The sequence below is a fragment of the Colius striatus genome, chromosome 1 (genome assembly GCF_028858725.1).
Source record: "Colius striatus isolate bColStr4 chromosome 1, bColStr4.1.hap1, whole genome shotgun sequence".
Taxonomy (NCBI): domain Eukaryota; kingdom Metazoa; phylum Chordata; class Aves; order Coliiformes; family Coliidae; genus Colius; species Colius striatus.
In genome coordinates, this window is record NC_084759.1 from 137621764 (window position 1) to 137647846 (window position 26083).

At 38.2% G+C, this 26083-nt stretch overlaps 1 protein-coding gene across 1 annotated transcript in view; it reads right to left on the reverse strand.

Annotated features, from left to right (window-relative positions):
- Nucleotides 1-26083, reverse strand: part of PDE3A (phosphodiesterase 3A) — a 246488-nt gene that overhangs the window by 20882 nt on the left and 199523 nt on the right. The window contains exons 3-9 of the mRNA XM_062012293.1: nucleotides 17454-17714; nucleotides 14445-14599; nucleotides 9300-9415; nucleotides 6132-6351; nucleotides 2598-2683; nucleotides 1968-2137; nucleotides 533-670 (exon numbers count right to left, since the gene is read on the reverse strand). Of these exons, the coding sequence (XP_061868277.1) occupies nucleotides 533-670; nucleotides 1968-2137; nucleotides 2598-2683; nucleotides 6132-6351; nucleotides 9300-9415; nucleotides 14445-14599; nucleotides 17454-17714 (1146 nt within the window). The remainder of the gene's footprint in view (nucleotides 1-532; nucleotides 671-1967; nucleotides 2138-2597; nucleotides 2684-6131; nucleotides 6352-9299; nucleotides 9416-14444; nucleotides 14600-17453; nucleotides 17715-26083) is intronic.

The window sequence follows — 26083 nt, forward strand, 5'->3', positions numbered from 1 at the left end:
GTAATAAATAAATCTTCCCTCTGCAATAATCACATGAATTTACTATTAATGTACTGACTCTTTAAAGCTGAGGGAATGTAGCAAGGATTGTTTTTTCCCCAACTTCCCAAAACCTTGCTTTCTTGCACACCCTGACTGAAATGTCCAGTATAAGATAAGGATCAAAATTCCATATTTCCTACATTAACTTAATAGGTTTACTGTACAGGCTTTTAACAAAGAATTCAGTAAAAGGTAGTAGGACCTCCTGCACATAGAAGAGAAAGTTCAGAAAGATTTATGTAAACTCTGGCAGAGAGCAGCAGGCAAAATAGTAGTGTGTTTTCTTCTTTCACATTTTTAAATTTAAAAATACAGAAATTGGAAACTAAGGAATGTGATGAGATGAAGTTTATGTTGTCAGCTTTGAATTAGGTGGCAGTGATCACAAATCGCTGGATGACCTGCTTGTAAGGACAATGGGTCTTAAGACTACATTGTCTAAATCTGTCAATAATCTAGCCAGTCACTGAAGACAAGATATCCTTCTCACCTGACTGAGAATCCGACCACATTTCTTTCCAATTTTTTCCACCAAATCAAAGATTGGGAAGTTCCAACTATTTAGCTGCTCCATCAAGGGGTCCAAGTTGTCCATAACCAGAGGCTCTGGAGCAAGTACAGGCTTGTCCTATGCCAGAAATCAGAATAAAGAGGATTTTTAGTTCTTTGAAGCATTTCATGCAAAAATTTATGCTCTCACATTAGCATCATCTGTTAAGTCAACAGCACTTTACTCAGCTCAGGAGAGATGTCCCCATTTCTAGAAGCCCTGCTGCTAGTCACTCTCCTTTATATATATAATTTGTTTCACTTCAATAAACAGGAAAATCTGTACATGAAACAACAGTCTCTGAACTTATCCAAGAGACGCTCTTTTCATTTGTTTCATTCATGGGAATCATTCATTCATTTCCAAGGGTTTCTGTCTACTTCATTGTAAAATTTACCGCAGTACAGAAGGAAAAATGCTCAGTTTCTACTTCCATATAAGGCCCATTCATTACAATTTCATAGAGTAAAGGAGCTCAGTCCAAGGGAAGACTTGTACTTCTTAAACCTACCTGTTTTTCAAGGGCTGTCAATAAAAGATGGGCTGTGCTCCACTTTCCACATTTCTCCCTTACTTTCTCAAGTTTCATTATTACTAAGAAACTGTGGATGAGTAAATGCCACAACACCTCAAGAAAATGCCTTCTCTTAGCTTGTCCAAACTCTAATTCAATAGATTCTAAAATATTTTTCAAGAGCTCATGACAACTTAAGTTTATTAATTAATTTGTACAACAGGCTATGGAAAACAGTTTTCCCTCTACATCTCAGTCAAGCTTCCAGCTGCACGTATTAGTCTTGAGAAGATCAGCACTTATTCACCATACTATAGTGCACCAACAATAACATCATGCAATAGTCTCAAGACAAATGTTCCTTTATTTTAAAATAATGATCACTGTATATATTAACCAAGACTGTAAGGCCATTGAGAAGTTGAAGTGGCTGAACAGGACAACTATATATCATGCTGATAGTCTGACAAGATAACTTCCCTTCCTTCCAATCCATTCCCTTTAAAGGCAGTGCTAACACAGAAGCCAAACATTTCAGAAATGCCTAATGCCAGATCCATAAACTTATATTTATTTATCAAAACAGATGGTCAGTGTTCTATATGTGTGTCCCTCACACATTTCAATGGTTCCTTTCAATTCTTGAAAGTTAGTGCTCCTACTGCAAGGCAGGAGGTTACTGCAATTGATGCTTGAAACCATGGTCATAACCTTTAGACAGCCCTAGCTTGTTGGAGTTTTTTGGGAGGGTGAGTTTGGGGTTTTTTTTTTATTTTGGGTTTTTTGGTGTTTTTTTCTCCACCTCCCCCCACTGCAACTATACACTCAGTCTATTGTACAAGTAGAACTTAAACAAGTTACCTCAGGTGGTATCAAGGGATGCAGAATGATGGTGTCAGGTGTGTAGGTCCTACAGACAGATCCCTTCCGTGTCTGCTCTTTGGAGCAATCTGTTTCATCATCGTTCTGTACGATATCGCTGCTGTCGCTGTTGTTGGTCTCATAGTCAGACGTGGCTTGTGCGGGATCATCTACAACACAAATAACAAAGCTTGTTGCAGGAAGAGCAAGGATTGCATGAAAGTCATCCTGTGACCTTCTGAATCACAGCAACAGGATCTCTGACTCATAATACATATGTGCTGTTTGGCTGGGTCCAAAGTCAAACAATCTGTCGAAAGGCATTAAAGCATATACCCTGCAGAGTGTTAAAAAATGGGACCAGGGACTGAAGAGTGAGAAAAAAAATGAGGACCGCTATTTGAGCTGACTAGGTTAGATGAGGGAAATCGTATTTCCTTTATATTTTAAGTCTATTCTTCATTGGAAACTTGAACAAGTTGTACATACAAAAACCAAAAGGAGCTTCAAAAACAATTTGTATGATCTCATGCATAGGTTATCTTTTTATGACAGACAGTCATACCTGCCCTTTCAGTGAATGATTATTGAATATTAAAGGATGAGCATTTTTCATGGATAAAGATTTACCTGTTCTATTCAGAGTGTGTGTGGTAGCATCATTTCTATCTAGTGTGCCATCAGCAGCTTCTATTTGGTTATAAGGTCTGCCACAGCTGAAATATATCAAGAAACATGCACAATATAAAGAATCAAATGCATTAGACATTCTTACATAAAACTATTTCCTGCTTACAGTGTAAGATTATGTCACATAGTTTAAGTTACTACAGTACAAGATGCATTCTACAGACAAAATTACATGAGAGATGAAGTTCTATTGTAAGTTAGGAACATAAAAAGACAGAAATACATAAAGACCTTGGATTAACTGACCATCACCTTTAAATTTGTGTTGCCAACAGTAAACCTGCACCATGCAATTTTTTTAAAATTATTTTTTTATTCTCTAAGTTTATCGCTAAATAAAAAAAAAAAATCCCCTGGTTTTATTCTACAGCTGTCTTATAAACATGAATGAAAACAATGAAAATGTGCCGGAGTACCAATACAATCTTATATAATTCAATTTGATCACAGTCATGCTTAAAACTTGACTATGTTCCTCTCAAGGAGAAAAAAGGAATTATGCCATTACTTCGGTGACAACATACCTAGGATATCATAACTAAGCAGGTGTTAAGGACAGAACATGACTTGAGTGATCTGGCAACCAGACATTTAGCAATGAAACTAGACATCAGAGGTTGCTTCATTGCTCTCAGAACACAAAGGCATTGTGGGACAGATCACAATATCATGGCTTTTCCAAACAACTGGCTCTTCTCTTCCATTAAAATTCTCCTTTCCTTATGTGCGATTCCATTTAAGCCCTAAACATGAATTCAGTACCAGCTGGAACATTTCAAATGAAAAGGTCCCAATGTGATTGAGCCTAGGACTTCAAGCAACAGTGATATATCATGAAACATGAGAGAACTTATCAAATCTGAAGCCTCATTTAGAAGGATTAAATCAAATCTGTCCCTAAAGAACTGTCATTTTAACATTTCTTTTTCTGGTTCAAGTCAGGATTTTGTGGCATATCTGATATATAACAGCCTTTGCAAATCAACTATTACAAAATTATTTTGACTGTTCAAACTTTGTACTAGAAACTTTGCACCAATGTAAGTTCACTATATAGAAATGGCTGAAATCGTATGTTAGATGGCTTTTTGACTCTTGGTCATTCAAAACATATTCTCAGTACGCCCTGCAAACATCAGGAATTCCTGAAAGAATTTGAAATGAAAATACAAATCTGTATACAGTGATACTTGCAGTACATAGCCAAGCAAATAAATCTTGTATCCCTCAGGCTTATAAACGAGATGAGAAAGCTGTAATAATTTTTTTCTCCAACATTCCTTGTGGTTTCCATAAGGGTAATGCTACAAAGCTTTTGTGTCATTATGAGTGTATCTCTTTATTTCCAGAACACATGCAAAGTCACATTGATTTAATATGTATGGTCCGCATAAAACACTATACTAAAAAAATATATTGCTGAGCTACCTAGTAGAACACTTGAAATCTGCTCTATATCAGAAGTAAATGTGTCCATGCAACTTTAACTGAATCCCCTTCATGCACAGGCATCATAATGCACTTCTCAGTTACAGGATTGTTTGACATTTTTCCACAGGATGTCTGCCTCATCCAACAAGCAGAATTAAAAATTATTACTTACAAGTTACTTTAACAGGATTGTCTGGTGTATGTTCTTGTTTAAAGCAGTTTTCAAACTCGGTTATACATTTCATTTTGTAAGTGAAAAATATGGTGAAACTGGTGTCTTGACGCCACTGCCTGGGTGGATGTGATTTAAAGCACTGAACCCATCAAGAGGTCATTTTGTCTTTCTTGTTGCTGGGGCAGGATTGGTTTAGTGGTGGTAGAGGTTTGCTGACTCGGTATTATTTCCTAGGAAGGCGGGTTTTTTTGGCAGTTAATGTAGGGGACTGCATACCACAAAGACTAGCAACCTATGATGTGAAAGCTCAAACACTAAAAGATTTATTTCCAGTTTCTTAATGTAACTCTCAACTTGTCTTAGCCTTTTAATTTCTTTTTCTTTCTTGTGTGTTTTTTTTTAATTGTGCTTACATTACTAAGGAATGCGTTATTCATGTGCTGTTGGTTCAGCCTGTATCTATGGATATGACATCTCTATATATTATTGGCTATAAATGTGACACTGCTGCCGATTTTTCATTGGACTTTAAAGGAAATGTGACTATTACTAACAGAGTGGATGTCAATTCTATTAGCAGTCATTAAACACTAATATTTCAAATAATGCATTTCTTTCAAATAATCAGCCAAGTCTATGCCAGCAGTGTAACTGCTTGCAATGCTTACAGTCTAGAGCACTCGAAAACAAGGAAATTAAAAACCTAAATATGCTACAAAACCTACATAGATCATGTAAGATAGTAGGCACATAAAAGCTAATGAAATTTTACCAATAATTACACCGAAACCGAAGTGTACACATATCAAGAAAATATATTTCATTACTATCTACAACAACTTTACATTGATTTTTTGAGGCTTTTTAATGGAACTGTTAATTGTTCTCTTTAATAGAAGGCTTCCAGAGATAACTGTTAGTAGTTATAGGAATAAGTAGTAAAAACAACAGTTTAATAAGACATTACCATCTTTATGATATATTTCTTATATGTAATACAGTTTTCATTTCAAATAAATCAGTGCAAGTTCCAGTTTTGTATAAACTTTGGAAAACCTTTAAAAGCACTTAATTTCTATTTAGTCACCTGAACACAAAGCCTGTCAGGATCGCAATCTGAACTCCAATTAGGATGACTCCCTTGAGTAAACTTGCAATCTCAGTTTTGACACTGTCACATCTACTGCCTAGCCCTGCACAGAGAATACCGAGACACATCCAAAGTAACGTGACTGAAGTTACAAATTAAAACTTCTTTCCAAATACAGTCAAACTTGACAACATTTAACCCAGCCTCAGAGGACGTGCTGTCCACTGGCCAGTCAATAATCACAAATCACTCACTACTATGACCAAAAGTAAAGTCTAATGGGTAAGATAACCTTGGAAATGCACTGGAACGGGCTTCTAAATACCAATGTTTCCCACTATCGTGAACTGGACACGCGTTGCAAATTCCATGCATTGCAAATTCCAGTCATCTAACTTAGCAACTGAATCCTTTTAGGGAAAAAAAAAAAAAGCAGAAAATCCTTCTTTCCAAAATGCTGATTTTGCAGAGCAGGTCTGTTTAATCTAATAGTGGGCTACTTTGACGTGTGAAATTAAACTGTCTTCCTGTAACTCTTATCAGTAGAAAGAACTCGGCTGCAGTTGATTTCTGAAAAAATTCCCAGCTAACCCTCTTGCACTTCACAAGCACTTTGTAGCATCAATCCACAGAATTACTCATACATTAAGATCTGCTTAGATATGGTGAAATATTGATATACAATACTGCAGCAAATCACAGAAGCTTGTGTATGGGCCAAAACAGCTTGTTTTCACAACATGAAATTATTCCAGTGCATGTCAAATTACAGCCTTACCTGCTGCAGATGACAGAGGAGCTGGCAATAGGGTCTGACAAGCTAGGTGCACTCTGAGTAGAAGTTAAAACTTTGTGTGGCTTTAAGCCTTGCTTGGTGTCAGTAACTGTGGAGTCTGGAAATGACACAGAGGATGTCTTTCCTGTAGGACTTGTGGCAGGCGTCCCCTGGATTGGTGAATGGCATGGGGAGGTGAGAGGTGAAATATTTGGTGGGATACCTGGCAAGAGAAAGGAAGAGCCTTGTCAATTAACAGAAGTGGCAGATGATTATATGAGTTCACTGTGCAGAAATACTCCTCTAGAGATGCACAGGTACTGGCATAGCTTCCAAATGGAAAAATAAGAGAAAACCCTCCTCTGCTCTGAGCCAAGCCCATGGCTGTCACAGGGAGATGGAAGCTCCGTTAATATCAAACACTTCTACCAGCTGAAGATCTGGCTCACAACATGAAGCATATTCTCCCTGCTGAGCAGGATCCACTAACTGGCAGGCACGAAATGAAATGAAATGAAAGGCATGCATTAGTAACATGACTATTGGTATCAACATGTTCTAATGACAGAGACACCTAACAGGCAATTCCCAGACCTATCTGAAGCTTCTCTTTGCTTCATTGTTTCCAACTGTAAAGCAGAGATTGGAATGGCTTACACATGTTCCCAGCAAATTTGTATTTCTACGTATGCGAAGACTATCAATAAACCAAAATGGCAATTTTTCAGTACTCTTATATTATTTAAAATATTGCACTTATGGTGCCATTTCTGCATTCCTCACAGATTTCAGCCTTGATCTGGTGCAGCTTGAGTTTATTTTTCAATATCTCTTGTTCACTATGGGAGATTTGTGACCATTGCCTGTGCCATGATATTGTACTCCTGACCTAGTGTATCAGAAACTGCCAATATCCACATGTGCAAACATTAGCAGGCTGTTGTTCTCTCTGTCTCTTACTCTATTTAAGCACCACTGACAAGACAAAATGCATCAGCCAGTCCAGTGTTTGAGACAACACGCTGCCTTCTCTTTCAATCCATTTTACATGTTCTAGTCTCAGAAAAAAAGAGATCACATTCACAAGAGCAGAGCAGCAAATATAATCTATCCTAAAAGGAAGCATATGTAAATTGATTTACCTCCTGGTCTAAAGTTTGTAGGGACTCAGCCCTTATTCATTTACCCTGTTCATCTTAAAAACCAAATGATATAAAGAGTTTAGGAACTTTAAATTTTTATGGTCAAATTGTGTCCATTATCCAAACACTCCTGACACAAAGATTATCTTAGAATAAAACAATATGTTGATCTAAGTTCCTGAAACACTAACCTGCAGGATACATGTGTAAAGTTCCAGTTGTTTTTCCTGGGATACAAAGTTAAAGTATTATTTAATATTGACAATTCAAAAGTTAGAAATAATCTCTGATGGTTAGTGCACTGTTATTTTGAGATATCCAACATCTCCTAAGTTTTGATTAGGGTATTTCTTCAGCAAACATGTGGCATGTACTACTGTCTTCATTCAATGACTGCAACTACGATATTATGCTAGTTTTGAGATCAGAAACATACAGCCTACAGAACAATTACAAAGTTATCAGAGGGCCATGACATGTGGAAATTGCTTAAAAATACAAAAAGTCTGTTTCACATTTACCAATTCTTTGAGCTATCTGCTCTCCACCCAACAAAATGTCTTTAACATTTTGTCCATCCAACAAAAATATGTATTTAAAACCATTCTGTGATGCATGTTAGTTGCACAGGGGATTGAGTTAGATTATAATCCTCAAAATTTTTACTCCTGTCAATCAGTGCTCCTACGAATTACTTGTGATGGAATGGAGCTCTCCCTCATCACAGGGGAACTCAAGTATTTGTGCAAGAGAGTTTACTCTCAACATTTTGTAGAAGACTGACGTAAAACTGACTCAAGGGGTTGATAAGTCTTGTTTTCCAGGTATGAAATATCATACACACACATCTTTCAAGTTAATGAGTTGGTCTTTGAAAATTGCAAGTCTAAATTGGATTTGTTTTGTTCTAAAGCGAATTCCTGCCTTCTTCGTACTGTATCTCCATCATTTTCCAGGTTCATTTTTATTTGTCTATGTGCCTATTACATTTTAAGATAATATTGTGTAACTTCACTGTGGTAAAACAAAGCAGCTTCTGTACAGGAGGAGATTAAATAAACTCTTCACTTTGAAAAGGAGATGTGATGTGGCAGTGCTAGATATACAGAATAATTATGCAGCCACATCCCCAAACACATCTCTAAGTTAGGATTCTCTGACTTTTTCCATGTCAAGCCTCAGATTTCCATCTGACATTTGGGTAGCCAGTAACTCTAAGTAACATTATCTCTAAGTTATCTTGTGTTTGTAAAAAAATCCCAGGCTGATTTAAAAAAAGAAGGCCTTGTAATCATTTTGAATTGCAAGCTAAAGCATAGCTAAAACATTACTTTATCCTGCATTTATACGTGGAAAAGAACCACGTTACTGAGGATTAAGACTTCTTCATGGCTGTTATATTGCATATTTCATTATTAATTAAGAAATCACCTTCTCAATTTCTTTCCCTCAGTGAAAACAGCAGTCATTTTCTAGAGGCTTAAAGAGACAATTAAAAAATCCCATGTTTCTTACCTCTAAAAATCACTAAGTATCTTGACTTTCTCAATAAAGAACATATGGACCTTTGAGTTATAATGGCTTTGTCTTGGATATATTTGCATAAGACAGGTCAGCTGCTGCCCTGCAACTCTGAATGGCATTACATAGGTTGTGCTTCAGGAAATCTCAGTCACATCATAAGCGTAGAGAGTTAATCTAACAAATGTTATAGAAAACACTCTGTTTTCAGCACTGTTGTAGTCAAGGGAATTACATGGATATAAATCACCACAGGATTTAGTATCACATTTGATACATCATGTCATGACTGACCTCTATAAATCGTAAGTCAAAATATTTACAAAGGCATCACTGTAGTATTTTAAACCAGTGTTGTATGTTGTTTTGGTTTTTTTAATAAAGGAAATAACTATACTGGTAGAAAAATAAGAAAAGAAACAGACTGGACAGAAATCAAAAGCATCTAAACGTACTAGTAATGAGGAAGCAGCAAAGTGTCCCTGTTAGACTAAGGATGTCCACTCACCCTGCCGGCTCTGTCTTTTGGCATTCAGGTGGTTGGTAGAAGACATGGTGTAGGAGGTGGAGAAGGACCTGCTCTTCGTGATTGTCATCAGAATTGAGCTGTTCCAGGAGTCAGTGCTGCAAAACCAGAGCGCAGACAAGCATGGTTTGACATGCTAAAAAGCCTCAACAGCAAAGAGCCACAGCAAGATGTATGCACTACTACAGATAGCATAACATCTGATAAGGAAAACAGCATTTATCTGCTGGCTGAACTGCTATTTATGAAGCACTTGGTATTGTATTCAGCAACAATATTTACAATGCAGACACTCTAAAGCTGGACTTCCTTCAGTGCTGAGGCCTATTTCACTTTACTTATACAAAGATGTACTCACTATATTGTTCTGACAGTACAAAAAGTCTTAGAAGTTGACTTGAAATAGCTTAAATTTATATTCTCTTTTAACTTTTTACAAGAGCCAGAAGTGCCAGAAGTTCTCAGTGTAAATGAAAAATCAGTCTCCTTGATTCCCCTGCTGCAACCGTCAAGGCAGATACCCAAGATACTTCAGGCACTGGAGGAGCTACTCGGGAGGCTGGAAGCTTGGAAGAGTCCAGCATTGCTGTTGATAGTGATGTGCCTCTTCTCTGGGTGAAGCACTTCATGCTCTAGCAAACTGAAACATATGCTGCATCTCTAAAATCATCCTATGGATAGACCCTGAAGACATTAGTCACTGATCCAAGAGAAACTCACTGAAGGTGAACAGGGTGCATGTGTGTGGGGAAGAAATGTTGGTTCCCTAACAGGATGGGCACATGCTTTCAGCCTTCAGGCCATAATTGTGCACCAGAAAAGGCTGAGTAACTTCTGTAAAGTAAGAAAATTGTATTTATCATTGTTTCCCTGAATGACACTCATCAAATGTCATTTGCTTACAGGGATGTAGCACTGGATGTTATCGTAAGAACTATGACTTCTCTGGACAGATTAGCTAGGCCTCTCAGCCTCCACATTTCTCCTCACAGTCTCACATTCAAGTAATGAGATGACATGCAAGGTGGAAGACAGACTTTTAAAGCAGCATAATCCCAGCTGAACTAAGTGTTCTGAAAGAAAAAGTATATAACACTGTCTTAACTCTACAAACACCTTGTTGTTTTGGAAGAGTAAGCACTACCTACAAAAATACTTGCTGCATGTCTTCAATGGCCCAAATTCCTGTCATCTGTGATGAAATAAGATGAAGAAAGAATATAGCTGTTTTTCAAATTTTTGGCTTCCTGTTTTGTTTTTTTAATTGACCGAGAAAATAGAACACATTGTATATAATGTCCACTGTATAGATAAACCAAACCAAACCCCTTCAAATCATATTCTTTCACTGGACGGAGAAGTGACTGAGAGAAAAAACGTGGAAGTTCCTTTATTTTCCCCAAATCATTTGAAGCTAAAGTCTTACCAGTTTAGTGACATAAGGCTGAAAAGAATACAGGACTGGTAATGTTAACAGAGATATATAGGAGATTTTTGCAAATATGTGGCTACAGAAATCTAGAGTTGATGTCCCACACTGTGAGGAACAAGTTGCGGATTTTCTAACTGTAAAATCTGTCATAGGGCGATTCCAGTATCGTTCCTCCTCTCCTACCCTTCAAGCTATGAAATGTTTCTTTCTCTGTGACCTGTAGCATGCTTGAATTTGGTGCAGGGGAAGTGGCAGATAACCAAGATGATATTTTTCCCCCTTCATTTCAAAATTCTTTTCCTTGAGAGCAAATCTGTAGTAGTTTGCCAAAATTTTTAATGCTAGACTTAAAGGATTCATTTTCTCCCTTTCTGGAATACACATTGTTTCTCCTACTGTAAAAGAAGAACTGCAAACAGTAGGCTGGGAGGCTTGACAGAGCTATAATTATACTGTTGGCGACATTAAATGTAGGAAGAATTGATAGCCTGCTTAGTTGGCTCACCATGCAGAGTTATATAACAGCTGTAGAAAGGACCAACAATAATATTTAATTGCTCTCCTTCTCCCTCTTATTCCCATCTTAGGATGCTTACATACTATGTGAGAGTCTGAGATCAACAGTATAAATCAAATGCACCCTGGGAAGTATAGGTCGGTGACTGCAGAAGGTTTCCATTTGGTTATAGCTTCTTTATATTTACTTTTACTGAGATACATGGGACTCCTCACAAAGGAAACTTTGGCTAACCACATATTTTTCTTGCACCAGGCATTCAGTGTACTCTGCAGGCTGCCTTTGAGCACCTAGGCATCCCACACAACAGCTTCTTCTATGGGAAAGGTTTAGGTATCTGGAAGAAAGGGTGACCAAAGTAGCTCTCTGGGGATGCATTCACCTAAGTTATCTAACAGCTAATACTAGTGATGTTGGGCTTTCTCAGATCCTATATTTTTCTCCACTACTGGCAACAAATTTTGATCGAATCATGGCTCTGAATTCTCTTCTTGTATTTGGTATTTTTGCTCTGCTCTTTCTTTCCCCATAGCAAAGCACATCTCCACACTCTCTCCTTATCTACCATCTACATGATGATAGCCTTGCTCAGGTGGTGAGGGTACTTGACCTTTATTCTCACAGAGTGGCACCATACCTACCAGGCTGCACAACTGATGGCACTCTGCTCTTCCTTTGAAGGCTCTGCTCCTTTCTGACTAAAACAGAAAAACGGAGCTAGAAAGGAGGAAATTCTGTTGAAATAGCTACACATAGCTAACAGCACCTGGGACCCAAGTCTCTCTTCTCACAGATGAGAGCTTGTCACAGGTTTGTGTGGAGTTGCTTTTTGCTTGGCAACAGGGGGAAGGAGCTGCAGTGCTGTCTCAGTAGTAAGCAGTTCTCAAAACATTCCCCGGCTCTGAGGTGGACCCACCTCCAGCCCAGTTTGGTCAATCTGGCGCCTCTGCCATTGCTATTTAAGAAGGGGAATCTGCAGCAGAACAAGAGATGTAGGAGTGGTACAAGATGGAATTGACCATGCGGGCCCCACAGTCAGAATCCCTAAGGGATTCCACTAGACCCAGGCCTCCTACTAGACCCTGCCCCATTGATCACAACTCTCTGTCTTCTTCCCTTCAGTTAGCAATCCACCTCACTATCTGATCATCCAGCCCACACTTTCTCAGTTTTGCTGCAAGAATGCTGTGGGAGATGGTGTCAAATGCTTTACTGAAATCAAGATAAATCACATCCACTGCACTACCATCATCTATCCACCTGGTTACATCTTCATAGAAGGACATCAGGTTGGTCAAACATGATTTCCCCTTAGTAAAACTATGTTGACTGCTCCTAATGACCTTCTTGTCCTTTAATGTCTGCAGAGAGCACCCAGGATAAATCATTCCATCATCCTTCCAGGATCCATTCAAGGGATGCAGCTACTGGATTATATGGATTCAATGGATTCTGTTGGCTGCTACTGGATTATCTGCAACAGCCCTTGTAGAGGGTTAAATGCAGCTCACCTCAGGCTATCCAGTATCTAGACTCCAAATTTGACTCCCTAGGTCTGAATGCACTCAGGCAGACAAGCCACTTTATTAGGGTAGTCCTCTGCAAATGCCCAGAACCGTCAGCTGCTGGCTGTAAGCAGCTGAGTGGACACAACTTATCCCTCTGCATTTCATGGGAGGACCATGTATTTAATGAACAGACTCTGAGAAAAAGTGAATGGGTAAGAGTGAGCAGGAAATACCTAACTGTTATAGACAGTCATGCGGGATTCTAGCTGTAAGATAAAACCCCATCTCTTCAGAACAGCAAGAACTAGTGTGCTTCTGAGTAACTCTGTAAAAACTTTCAAGGGACATGCTTTAGAAAACTGGAATGAAAATTTTGATTTGGGCACAGAGTGGAGTAATAGGCACCAGTACATAGGTACCTCAGTCTATGCAAACCTCTTTGCAGATCTAGTGCGCTGTTTCCAGGCAAGACAAATGATGCAGAATTTCTCCAATCATTTTGCTGAAATTCATTTCAAGTACTAATTACTTCTTTATAGTTGTGACTCTTCCAATACCAGCATTTGCGTATCAAACACTTGAAAATATGAGGCATTTTAAATGAATAAGAAACACATCATAAATAGAAGCAGGCACTCATTCTGCACCCCAACTAAACAGCTGTATTTGCTTCTTGTGGTAAAATAGGCAAAGTTTTTAAAGTAGATGAAGCAGTTGAGATTAAGGATAGTACAGCTGGGATTCTGAATCCCAGAAAATAAACTCTGTGGTCAACAAGAAACAAGTGTTCCACTGCAGTGCTTAAAATTAGAGAAAGTACAACAACCATGCTGCAAGAAAAATTTATACTGCTCATTTCAAGCTTTGCATTCACCCTTTACTAGCAAGTCTTCCTTTGTAATTTTACACCTAGGTGGTACTGTTTTCTGTTTTTTCCCCAATAGTAACAAATCTACTTTCTCTTTCCACTAAATAACTTTCCTACTTATCTAACTCAATCTTTTTAATGTAGCATTTATTGCTGATATTTCATTTGCATAAGTTCATTCAGAGAACCCTAAGTGCTTCTTCTATTCTGGAATCAAGTGTGTAAATGGCACGCAGGGTATATACATTGCTGTACAGTCTGACAATACTTCATTTCTATAGACAGAAAACTACAAGACTGTAATTTAGGGGGCAGTCACTTAAAATCAAAGCTTTTGTTCTGGAAGTTAGTATCTAGAGGATGGAGGAGTGCTTTATGAACTGATTTAATGGCAGGACAACATCACTAGGTGTGTTCTTATAAATGAGGTTCAGCAGTCGGTTTACTTGTTAGAATTTTTTCTTGGCTGGGCAACACCCACAGAAGAAACTGCTGCGTATCAAGAAGGTCAAAAAGATCAAGAAAACTTTAACCAGGTATCTTGCCTTGTTTCCAATTTTATTGTGCAATACTGTACTTCACTAGAATAAATAGATTATGATAACTATTATTATGATTATTATTTTGCTTCCCAGTAACAGGAACAGTTTTGGCATAATCTGCCTAAAGTTGAGAATGTCACTTCTTTGGTAATCCAATTTAGAGAAACACAAAGAAGTAGTTCTAACACACTTTGGAACCAACAGAACCAAATAAATTAGCCAAAACAGACATGTAAAAGAGAGAGGAGGTAATTTGTAACCTGGATGAAGATGATTCATGAGGTTTGATGCTGGCACTGCGATCTCTTCTCACTGGAGCTGGCTCCAGCGTAGGTAATCCTGTGGCTGATGTTGTTGTGGTCCAAGTTGAGGAGACTCGTCTCAGCAGTCCTGGAGGCAAACTTCTCCGTAAGCGCTAGAGAGACATTAATTGCTTAGAGTGTACATAGGCTTACAAAAACTTTAAACATGCAGACGAAAAACATTTCCATTTGATTAATTCTGCCTGACAACACCTAATGGGGCACTTTAAATCTGGATTCTCTCAGGTATTAATTATGGTGTCTATGTTCCACTCAAATCAACTCAGATGATGCTTTAAATATTTGGAGGGTCTGAATCATCTTCCCCCTTTTCAAATTTTAAAAAAGGTATATATCCACAGGCTCACAGCCCCAGATGATCAGCACTTCAAGTTCTGACTGAAACCAGTCAATATTAGTTGTGCTCTCAAAAAATTTTGGAATTACGTGGTGTGGCAAAAAGCACTTAAAGAAGTCATCCAGGCCACAAAGCTGGCTGAGGTATTAGAGCAAGGCTGAAAGAGCTGGGATTTCTCAGCCTGAAGAAGAGAAGGCTCAGGGGATATTTTACTAATGTACATAAACACATGAAGAGAGAATGGAAAGAAGATGGAGCTAGTGGTGTCCAGTGGCAGGATAAGAGGCAATGGGGCACAAATTGAAGTACAAGAAATTCTACTTGAATCTAAGAAAATATTTTTTCCTATGAGGATGACTGAAAACTGAAAGAGGCTGCACAGAGAGGCTGTGTAATCTATATCCATGGAGAAATAAAAAATCTAAACTGACATCCTCTTTAGCAAGCTGCTCTAGGATGATCCTTGGAGAAACCTGCTCCAGGCTCATCTTGCTTGAGCTGAGGGACTGGACTAGATGATCTTTACATGTACTTTCAACCTCAGCTATTCTGTAATTTAAACTGTCATGAAAGGTCAGAATCAGAGATTTGCGCCAAGAAAGTATGTAAGGAAAACAGAGAAGGGAAGCTCCAACTTTTTTCCTGCTAGATCTACCCAATCCACAGATCACTCACTGAAATCAAACTATGATGTCACTTGAAAAGCTTAGAGAAAGCATCACTGTTTACAGCAGACTTTTCTTGACCACTCTGCATTTTTCTTTCACCTGACTTCCTTTTTTCTACTAACAGGATTGATGTCGTTTTTCTGAAATTTTGAAAGCAAGGATGATAAAGGATGATGACACAGTGATGATGACAGTAGATTCAGATTTGCCATTGTAGATGCTATAATTTTGTAAGATGTGTCTCTTGTATTTCTTGTGAAGTGTTCACAGTTAAGAAGTAAAACAAGTATGTCTCTGTGTTGGGCAGCTTTGACTTTGCCACAGAGATTTGAGATGGAAGACACTTGTGGTTCTGAAGATCAAACTTACAGATAAATATGTTAACATACTATCTCCTTACCCAAAATGCTCAGTGTCAGATGCTGATGGTAAAGACTCTAAATCTATATTTAGATAAATAAAGGACTGCAAACTATTAGTTTTATGAACCGTAAGGCATTTAGGTCAGTGAATTCTTCAGTCAAATTAGTTATTTGTAGCATTAACTCATATCTTCATCCTCCATTTCTCTTCTCCTCACTAGGTATTATGCAACAGCAAACTAGTATCTGCTTGCTGTGTTTGCTCATATGATGGCAGTGTTCTTCCACTTAACTTTTCCCCTCAGAGACTCAAGTACAGCCATTATAAGCATGTACACTAAAATAAACTGGAAAGTGCACTTAAAAAATTGTGAACATACATTTCATATATACAGTGGCTACATAGGCAAACAGGGTAATAATTATCATTACATTAAAATATATTAAAAATAATCACAAGTGTTGCAATTCAGATGCCAGGAAATGCTGGAACAAACGCTGTCTGTGCCATTTGAACTATTAAAACTTAAAAGCATTTGCCTGTGCAAAGTACTTAGCCTATATTTAATTTTACAAGGGAAACTGCAGTACAAAACTATTTTGGTTTAGTTTCAAAAGCAAAATGTGACCCTTGCAGGACAGCTAATTAGCAACAAACCTACAGTTCAAACTACTTCAAAGCTGGTCTGTTTTTTTTCTAATTGTTTAGTTACTAAATGTGGGTGGTTAACACTGTTGATTTCCCTTTGGATTCCTGAACATCCATAAAGCCATCTGTCAAGGCAGTAAGACATGTATATATATATATATATATATATATATATATACACACACACATACATTTTATTCAGTCTTCTTAAAGACTACGTCTCATGAGCTCACAATATTTGTCACACTAAGTATAGTGGTGATCTTTTTGGTTGCTTGTTTGGTATGCAACATTTTAAACATGATCCAAAGCACCTGGAGACCATCATAAGACACTTTTTCATTGACTTCCATAGGTTTCTAACCTCTAGCTAAAGGAAAGAAGAAGAAATTGAAATTTACACAGAATTTCAAATTCCAATCTTCAAAGTGGTCTAAAAGGTTTCTCATATTACTACTTAATTCCCCACTGCTTATTGACTAGGACAGTCATCCCACATGCAGTGGCTCAGATCTTTTGAGTTGGAAGGAATTTCTGTGTTAGAAGTGATGGGGCAGACCTGAGTTTGGATGCTGAAAGGCTTTTACTTGCCCTACTCCCTATAATTTCTTCTCTCTGAAGCTTCAATCAACACCTGCAAGGAAATTTGCACACCATCTATGTGACTTATCCTATATCAAACATCTCCTTCTAGAGACCCTAAATTAACCTGGACATGAGTTGAAGAATACACAGAAATTGTCTTACTATGAAACCAACAGTCTACTTAGCTGTCCTTTTATAGCATACATACATACAGAGCATGATTAGTGCATAAAATGTTAACCTGAAGTAAACAAGCAAAAAGCCCAGTGACATCTCCCACTAATTTGGTGCTGTTCCTTTAGGGAGAGTCAAGTTACAAGATGATAGATAGGGTCCAGTACTCACCTTAGGAATAGCGAGTTTCTCTCCTTTCTCTGGACATTCCTCTGAGTCAGAGCAGGTGTAGTTCTCATTGAAGGACACCAAAGGGCTCACCCTTGGCTTGTGGATGGCCTGGAAGGTTAACTGTGTATTAAGCAGGTTGCTCACTGTTCTCAGCGAAGTACACACATTGGGAGGCAGTGAAGGATCTGCCAGAAGGTCTGTAATGAGCCCATGTGCTTCTCCCATGACAGCGATATCCACTGTGATACTGGTACCAGAAGACTAAAGAAGAGAAAAGTAATGCATGTCAGACAACAGAAGTGAACAATCTGCTGAGCAGCATCTAAAACTTTGGTGAAGTCTCTCAACAACTTCTTTTAAAGCAGTTACCCACAGAAGGGAAAAACAGTAAGATGAACTAATTCATTAAATAAAAAGAATCACATTGAATAGTTTGATCATCAAGCATAATGTTCACAGTCCGAAAAGAGTTTGGTATTTCATCATATCTGATTTCAGAGCTTTCACCTTCTGCAGCTGACTTAACCCATCTGAATGAATTTTTCAGGGTCCCTATGGAGTCTGAGTCAATGGCCAGGGGCTATTTGAACAAATAATTGAGGAGACAGCTTCGGATTAAAGGAATCTGCCTTGAAAGATGCTTTTTTACTAACTAGAGGCATCTAGAACAACTACTGTTCAAGTGTTTATTCTTAGATGAATGAAATTAATCCCAAACATATAATGAGATTTTAAAAATATCTCCATACTATTAAAATATAGCATTCTGGTGGTGGCAACCACATTCTTCCTCAAGCAATTGTGTATTGAGCAGCTAAACCAGAACTGAAATGAAGCAAAAAGTGGATTTTCCAATCCTTATTTTATTCAGACAAAAGTGATGGGAATAGTTACCCAACAGACTTCTACACCCAGTTCAGATGGTGCTTACTTTCTTTTAGGTTTGAAATATATACCTACTTTACATATACGATTTAGGAAGAATTATTAACTAAAGTGATGTGTAAGCACAAATACTACCAAGAAGTAGCTCATGTCACTGGCAAGTCTTAGACTCTCTACCCGGTACATGTATATAATTGATCTGTAAATGACTCACTGGAAACCAACTATGGCTCAGGCAAGCCACATCTTTACCATGTGTAGTCCATTTATCACACATACAAGTAGTCTAACACAGCTGTGGCACTGGCTTTCCAGTGCTCACACAGAGCGTTGATCTGTAAATGCATCTTTGAGTTTCTCCAGAACCTCCTGACATTCAGCAGCTCCAACTACCATCTGTCTCAAAATCCACTAGGGCAATATATGTTCATTAAAATAAAGAGTCTTGCCAAAAGTAGGAAAGTTGTCAAGTCTGTGAATTGACAGCTATATGATACAATTGCAAAAGATCTTTAAAGGATCTTTAAAATTTGCATAAGAACAGTGAGACTGGGTGAACACAGAAGTAGAGAAACATAGGAACCTTTCAACGCAGCAGAGACATTTCAGTCTCACTAGCTGGTGCACTATAAATAACCATAACATCTGCATGGAATTGCTAATTTAAGACAATCCAAGACTGACCATTTTTCCTTTGCTGTGTTTCTGACACATAAGCTCACTATTGCTGTTACTGTTTGGGACTCTTCAGCAGGTGTACGTGCAGTTTGCCAGAGAGACCACTCCAGGAGATTTTGTACTAATGTGTTTTCACATATTTCTTAATAAAAATGTAAAATACACAATTTTCCAAATGAGGAAGTTATGTCTATGAAAAAGCATATGGGTTTCTTGGAGCGGCAAGTACGTAGCATGGGGAATTGGGAAGACTGCTTAGCAGGAGAGCAATCAGAGCCCTGGGCCAGGAGTGACTCACCAGTGATAGCATTTATGGCCCTCACAATGCATCAAAGAACAGCATAACAGAGCTTGACACTGCTTTGTTCTCAGAAGAGACTTTACAGACAATAGCAAAGGAAAGTGATATATTAACTAAGTATAGCTAAATCTCTCCTCACTATCTTCCCAATTGCCTAGTGCAGACTTAGGTCCTTGGCAACAGCTATTTCACTCCACTGATCCACTTCTCCTGTCGTACTTCTTCCTAACATAGAGGTAAGCTGCAAGACGAGAAGATAAGCCTCCTCACTCACCATCCTCTAACACAAACAGAAAATAGAATCACATGGATCGGCCTCTTCTTCCCACATCTCTTTTTTTTGTCATGACATGAAATAAACTAGAAATTGTTTGATATACTGAAGTGCTATTTCATCCTTCTAAAAAAAATAATAGCTGAAGTTAACTTAATGACTCGTCTATTGCTTAACCTCTCAGGAGCGTATGGAGAAAATTCTGGCAGATGATAAAGAAAATTTTTAAATTAAAAGACAAGGCTTGAGATAGGAGGAATTAATCATCTATCTTAACCTCAGCCTTGAAAAACAGATCAAAGGGGAACGAGGGAGAATGCACCATTCAAAGTGTGATAGAAGCCTCAAATTTTCAGCAAAACTGCATAATCTACAGTTTGAAATTCTATTAAGCCTGGAGCCTGGAGTTGTTGACTGCCAATCAGAGACAGACATTAATACTTCAATGAAGTAAACAAGTCTGACTCAGCGCGCCATAAGCACAGGCCCAGATTTTGTAAAGCAGTACTAATATTTTGCAAAGCAGCCAGCATTGTTCTGCATGATTAGTACCAAGTGGGGAGAGGGAGAGCCCTTCTCAGTAGCAAATTTCTGCCACATGGCCTCTGACATGTGGGGAGGCTTTGTCATGTCTTGGTAACCCCTGCCTTTACTCTGGAACCCAGCAGATGTGTCTGACTCAAATGCCAGGCTGTGCCAAGGCCCTACAGCCCAGGAAGAGGGATGCCACCACACCATGGGTCTGCATCCTCCATCCTGAGCTATGCCTGCATCTTATCATGACTGACAGTGCACTTAAATTGACTTAGGTACCTACACACATAAGACACAGTAAAACCGCTGCAAGCCCATGCCTCATCAGAACAAGTCAGTGGAAACCAAGTGATTCTGTCTTTGGAAGCATGTCTTGCATCTGAGCAAGGCTTCAGAGCTTGACAATAGCACAATTGATATCGCCTCACTATCTGCACAATGTGCTCTTTATACTGCAAGGTGGCAGGACCTTTTCCATTTTTGACCAATAGGACACTACCTGCAGATCTGACTTTTTCAGTTGACACCTCACATGAAATCCATGCAGCCACCAACCCTACGGAGCATGCTGTGGGAGATCAGCTCCATGTCTGCAGGGAGGTGCATGCCAAGTATCCCTCACCAGGGCTGACATGAGATGCATATCCTGGCAGCAGATCTCAAGCCAAGGTCATCGTAAAATATCAACAGTTAACAATTTGTGCAACATGATGACATACTGCATTGCACAGTATTTCGGAGTGAAAATGCTTTACACAGTATTTTGAAGACATTGTGTTGTTGTGAGCTGCTTTACATGACACTGACATAAATCTCATAGTTGCAGTACTGTTTGAACTACTCATAATGCTTAGAATCCTTAGAATGAGAGCATATGTAAAAGGAGAACAGAATTCTTCTCAAAGAGGATGCAGAAGAGGGTAAACACTGCTCTCCAAATCCACTAATTTCATTACATTAACAACCCATCCTAAATTCTTACAGTTTATGTGTCATAATTTCATTGAACAGAATTTGTACACAGGAAAATAGTTTATTTTTTTGAGCAGTTAAAATATTTCTTCTATCTCAGGATTAGAGTATCATCAGACTAGGTTTGACTAGATAAAATCACAGTTATTGAAATTATTATTTTCTGAACACAGCTACAAATTGAATAAATGAAAAATACTTATAATATTTTTTAGATTCTCTACTACAAAACATAACTGTCTATGCTTTCTTTGTAAACCATTATTCAGAAGGAAACTAAAGTGTGTTTTCCTAAAGGACAAGGAAACATGGAATTTTTCATAAAACACATCTGGTGATGTTAAACAATATCAAGATTTATGAAAGACAGTAAATTGCTGAAAATTTTAGATTTAAGTAATTTTATATATGCATGTACACACATGTGCATGCCTATATACACACAGTCTTTTTTTCAGGGTAAAAGTGCAGAGAAAATCCATGCTCATATTTTATAAGTAGTTTTCTACTAACGTGCATAGCCTCTGCATGAGCTGATCTGGATTCTTTCCAAATCACTTTACTCATCAAAACTCAAAGGCCGGATACTTGGGAATACAGGCATGAATAACATGTTTGCAATCAACACTAACAAACAACTAACTTGACAAAACAAAACAAAAAAACCTAAAGGGATAAGCTAAGTTGAATTTAATTTCACAATGGTCATTTATTCATTTACCAGTTTATGCTAATAGTTGTGAATGCAGTTTTTTCCCATGAATTTTGGAGAAGATTGGCTTACTGTTCACTTTGTGACTTCGTTCCAACTCTGATTTAAGCAATATCATGCAGTGATTAAAACTGAAACGACAATGAGAAAGCAAATATTTTGGAAACAAAAGTAAAAGGGATCTTATTAATATTTACAAATACCTAAATGGTGGGTGTCAGGAGGTTGAGGCATCCCTTTTTTCTATAGAATCTAGCAACACAACAAGGGGTAATGGGATGAAGCTGGAACACAAAAAGTTCCACTTAAACATAAGAAAAAACTATTTTGCTGTGAGGGTGAGGGAGCCCTGGAACAGGCTGTCCAGGGAGGGTGTAGAGTCTCCTTCCATGGAGGTCTTCAAGACCTGCCTGGACATGTTCCTATGCAACTTGATTTAGGTTGACCTGCTTCTGCAGGGGTTTGGACTAGATGATCTCTAGAAGTCCCTTCCAACTCTACCACTCTATGAAAACCAGATCAATCAAACATGCTCATTGATAACCAAGTTAAGGAGCAAAATAAATTCCTCACAATACTGAAAACCAGATGTTTTTGTGTTCCCCCTGCTTCTTTGTTAAAACTATCATCCAGATGAGTGTTTTAGGCTGTGGAATTCCTAACTGCACACAAATGCATTTGCGGTATGTTTTGGGGCTTCTTTTTATGTACAGAAATAAAATAAAGAACCCTAAAGAACTCATGAAAAATCAGATGGCCAGGTCACAGTAGGACGCATTAGAGACCAGGGACAGGCGTGCATAGTTCACAGCACCAACTGTGCAATTATCTACACTTGCATGGCTGGGGGCTTACTGGGAATTTGCAAGAAAAATTAACTGAGCCAAGAGGAGCACTTACTACTGCAACTGCTGGACCAATTCACAGCTAGCATGTCCCACTCTCATACAGACATTTTTTGCCAGGGGAGGAAACTTATCCTCATCGAACACTCTTAAATGCAATGTGAAAACAATATTCTGGTAATTTTGATGATCACTCAGAATTTTTAGGTTTGAATGGTTTAGATTCTCTAACACGGCTAGAAAATAAAGTTCCAAAATTTCCATAGCTTTCTGTAGGCTTTTTATTGCACTTTATAAAATCCTATTCATTTTCTTCTATTAAGCTATTACTTATAAAAATCTAAGACTAGCTTTTTACTCACTAGGGGAAAAGAAGATAAAACTATGTAGTGAAAACATTTTGAAAATAAGTATAACAAATTCCTTTATCTGTAAGACCTGATAGATAAATTTAGTTTACAAATTATTCCTAGTTAAGAAACAACAGAAACACCTCTAAAGCAATTTCATATCCTTATACTTAACAGATACCTTACTGCAAATAAAAGGGTTTCCCCTCATTGGTGTTCTTCCTATGTTTTTCATAAAATAACTCATCCAGCTTAACAAAAATAATACAGCCCTTTCTAAACCCTTCAAGAAAGGAAAATTAACACAACAACACAAAAACAGTCAAAACTTCAGTATAACAAAAAAAAAAACCCAAAAGAAATAAAAAACTCCAAATAGGTATCAAACACAAACTACAGTTCGTTTTGCACAGCCTCATGTTAAGGAAAAAAATAAAATCTTTGTTTGCTGTGGCTTGTACAAGGAAAAGCACAGAAGGCAGAGACGCTGGCCTTTCACCATGGTCGAGTCAAGAACACTCTGTAAGTGAAAGAATGGGGGAGGTAAGGAGGAAAAAAAAGGAAAAGAAGAGCATCCAGCATATCTTCAATCTTCACACAATTACGAGCAACAATAAATCACAATTTGATATAGTTTCCAAGTCACATCATGAATGTCCAGGCCAAGCTGTCTGGAAACAAAATTAAAAGCAAATATAATTCTCCATTATTTTAATCTCCACAGAGTGATTTGAAGGATAAACATGAATTGGCTTCTATGGAAATAATGAATCATTTTAAAGGCACCACAGGCTTTACTCCACCTTCTACTGAATGACTAAAGAGAAAAGTGTGCATACAATTCTTTGACATTTAATTTTTCTATATTTAGAGCTGCAGAACTGGGGTCTTACCAAAATTCCTAGTTTTATTTTATTCTTGTTTTGTACTAACACAAGATTTCAGGGTTTCTCTCCTCTGGTGAGCAAACAAGACACAAGAACTGTTTCTCCACCTTAAAGAAACACAGCATTTCCACAGCTCTGGAGGTGGACCAGCTGCAAACTCTGTAAGGCACATTCTTTGACAGATTGCACCTTCCCATTGTCTCACCAGGCTAATCAGAGAAAACCTTTCCTAATCATCAATGTAATCACTCATTGTGCTGCTGACTCTTTAAAGCACCCAGAGTCACATAAGCCAGACACTGAAGCACAAAAGATGAGCCCATAATGAGGGAAGACTTCTGAGACCCATAATGATTACAGTTTTGACCCTGGTTATCGGCATTTGGGATGGCACCATCATAATAAAACAGACCTTCCTGGCAACAATTACGTTGAACTTTGAGCTGGAGAGCAGAAAATGTCATGGCTGCCACACGCAATGTGTCTGTAGCCTGAATCCTTCCCAGCATGATGCCAGAGGCCAAAGATCACAGTGCAGCCAGAGGAAATTTTTAAAAGCAGCTCTGCAAACAGAGAATCTAATGATATGAGGTTCATTGAAGAGCTATATTTTTTGTCCCTTCAGGACTCACTGTATATTGCAATGACCTCTCTCCTCAGCAAGAGCCCTGTGGCCACAGAGTCAGCAGGACTCAGCTGTGCTTGGGGCTACATGCATGCTGATGAGAAGGCTTACACAAGGCTCTTTCCATAACGTCACACCATGTTAAACTGTGAGTCTTCTACTATTGAGCTAGGCCACTGATTTCGACCTTCCTCTGGTATCCCACCATAGGTTGTAATAAAATTTCTCAGAAGAGAATCTCTGATGCTTCCTCCCATCTACCGTATTTGCTTGAAACAGTCAGAAAGCATGATCACGTGAACATATTTACTTTAGAAAATGAGAATGAGTACATCATCATTCTTAATAATTTATGCAGAGTAACCACAAACTTTGTAAATATTAAATAAGAAGCCTTAAGAAAGAGGTACTGATTTGAGAAGTAAATGCTTCTTTCTTATAAAAGCTGTGGAACGTATCACCATTTATAGCACACTGTCTGGGGCTGCAGTTACCATCATCACATCCTGCACCTCTGCCTTAGGTGACACCATTCACAAAGCTCATAGCTGCAGCTGACTAAACTTTCATTACAGGACATTTCAAGCTCGTGATAGCTTTGTCAGCCAAGGAGCTCAGACTGGAACATATACTGCCAGCTATTTGTCCGAGGTGAAATATTTCAATGTTTGAGAAAAATTGTTCAGACATTTACAAGAACACTGTTGGAGTGTTTTATCCATGCTAAAAATTCTTAGTAAACTGATACCATTTAATCTGCAGCAGGCACTGGAGGTGCAGTAAGGCATTCTGCTTTCCCCATCCTGAAATGTCCAGATTTAGTTATATAGCCCCTGGGAAAAACAAAACCAAAGCTAGCCTTGCATGACCTTGGTACGTTGTCAGAAACCAGACACCAAACTGTCTTAGGAGGTTGCCTGCCCAAAGTGTGCACACCTTCACATGCTGCCCATGTGGCTTCATGCATGAGGTTCAACATCTCAAGGGGTAAAGGATCACATTTAAGCCAAAATGTACTGTCAGTTTGCAACTCACACCTCAATTATTCTTCCTTCTTATTGAGTGACAATGTAATCGTTAGCACAGATAACACCACAGTGCTTGTTCCTCTCTTCTGTGCTCAAGCTTGAGTGACCTTCTCACTGGATGGGCCACAGCTGCCCAGAAAGAAGTTTGTCTCACAGTTTTAGCAAAGATCAGCATTAAAAAACAAACAAGAAAAAAACCCCAAAAAACAATATAAGAGATTCTTTTGTGTATCATACTCAATGTCCTCAGGAAAGCATGGTTTCAAAGTTTTAACAGATAAGCATTATTAATCTATTTAAAAAAAAGGTAAAAGGTAAAAAAAAAAAAGTACAGAAACAGTGAATACATTTTAGTCTTAAGAAATTTTGGTGCCATCTGTAACTTTCAAGGGAAACTATCAGTTATTTCTTTCAGGTCACCTACCAAGTTTTCCCAGATTTGTAACATGCAACAAAAGAAAATCTCTTTGTGGCCTTCTCAGTCAAACAAGAAGAAAAAAAGACAGATGCAGAAATCATCTCAAGGAATGAGATGACTG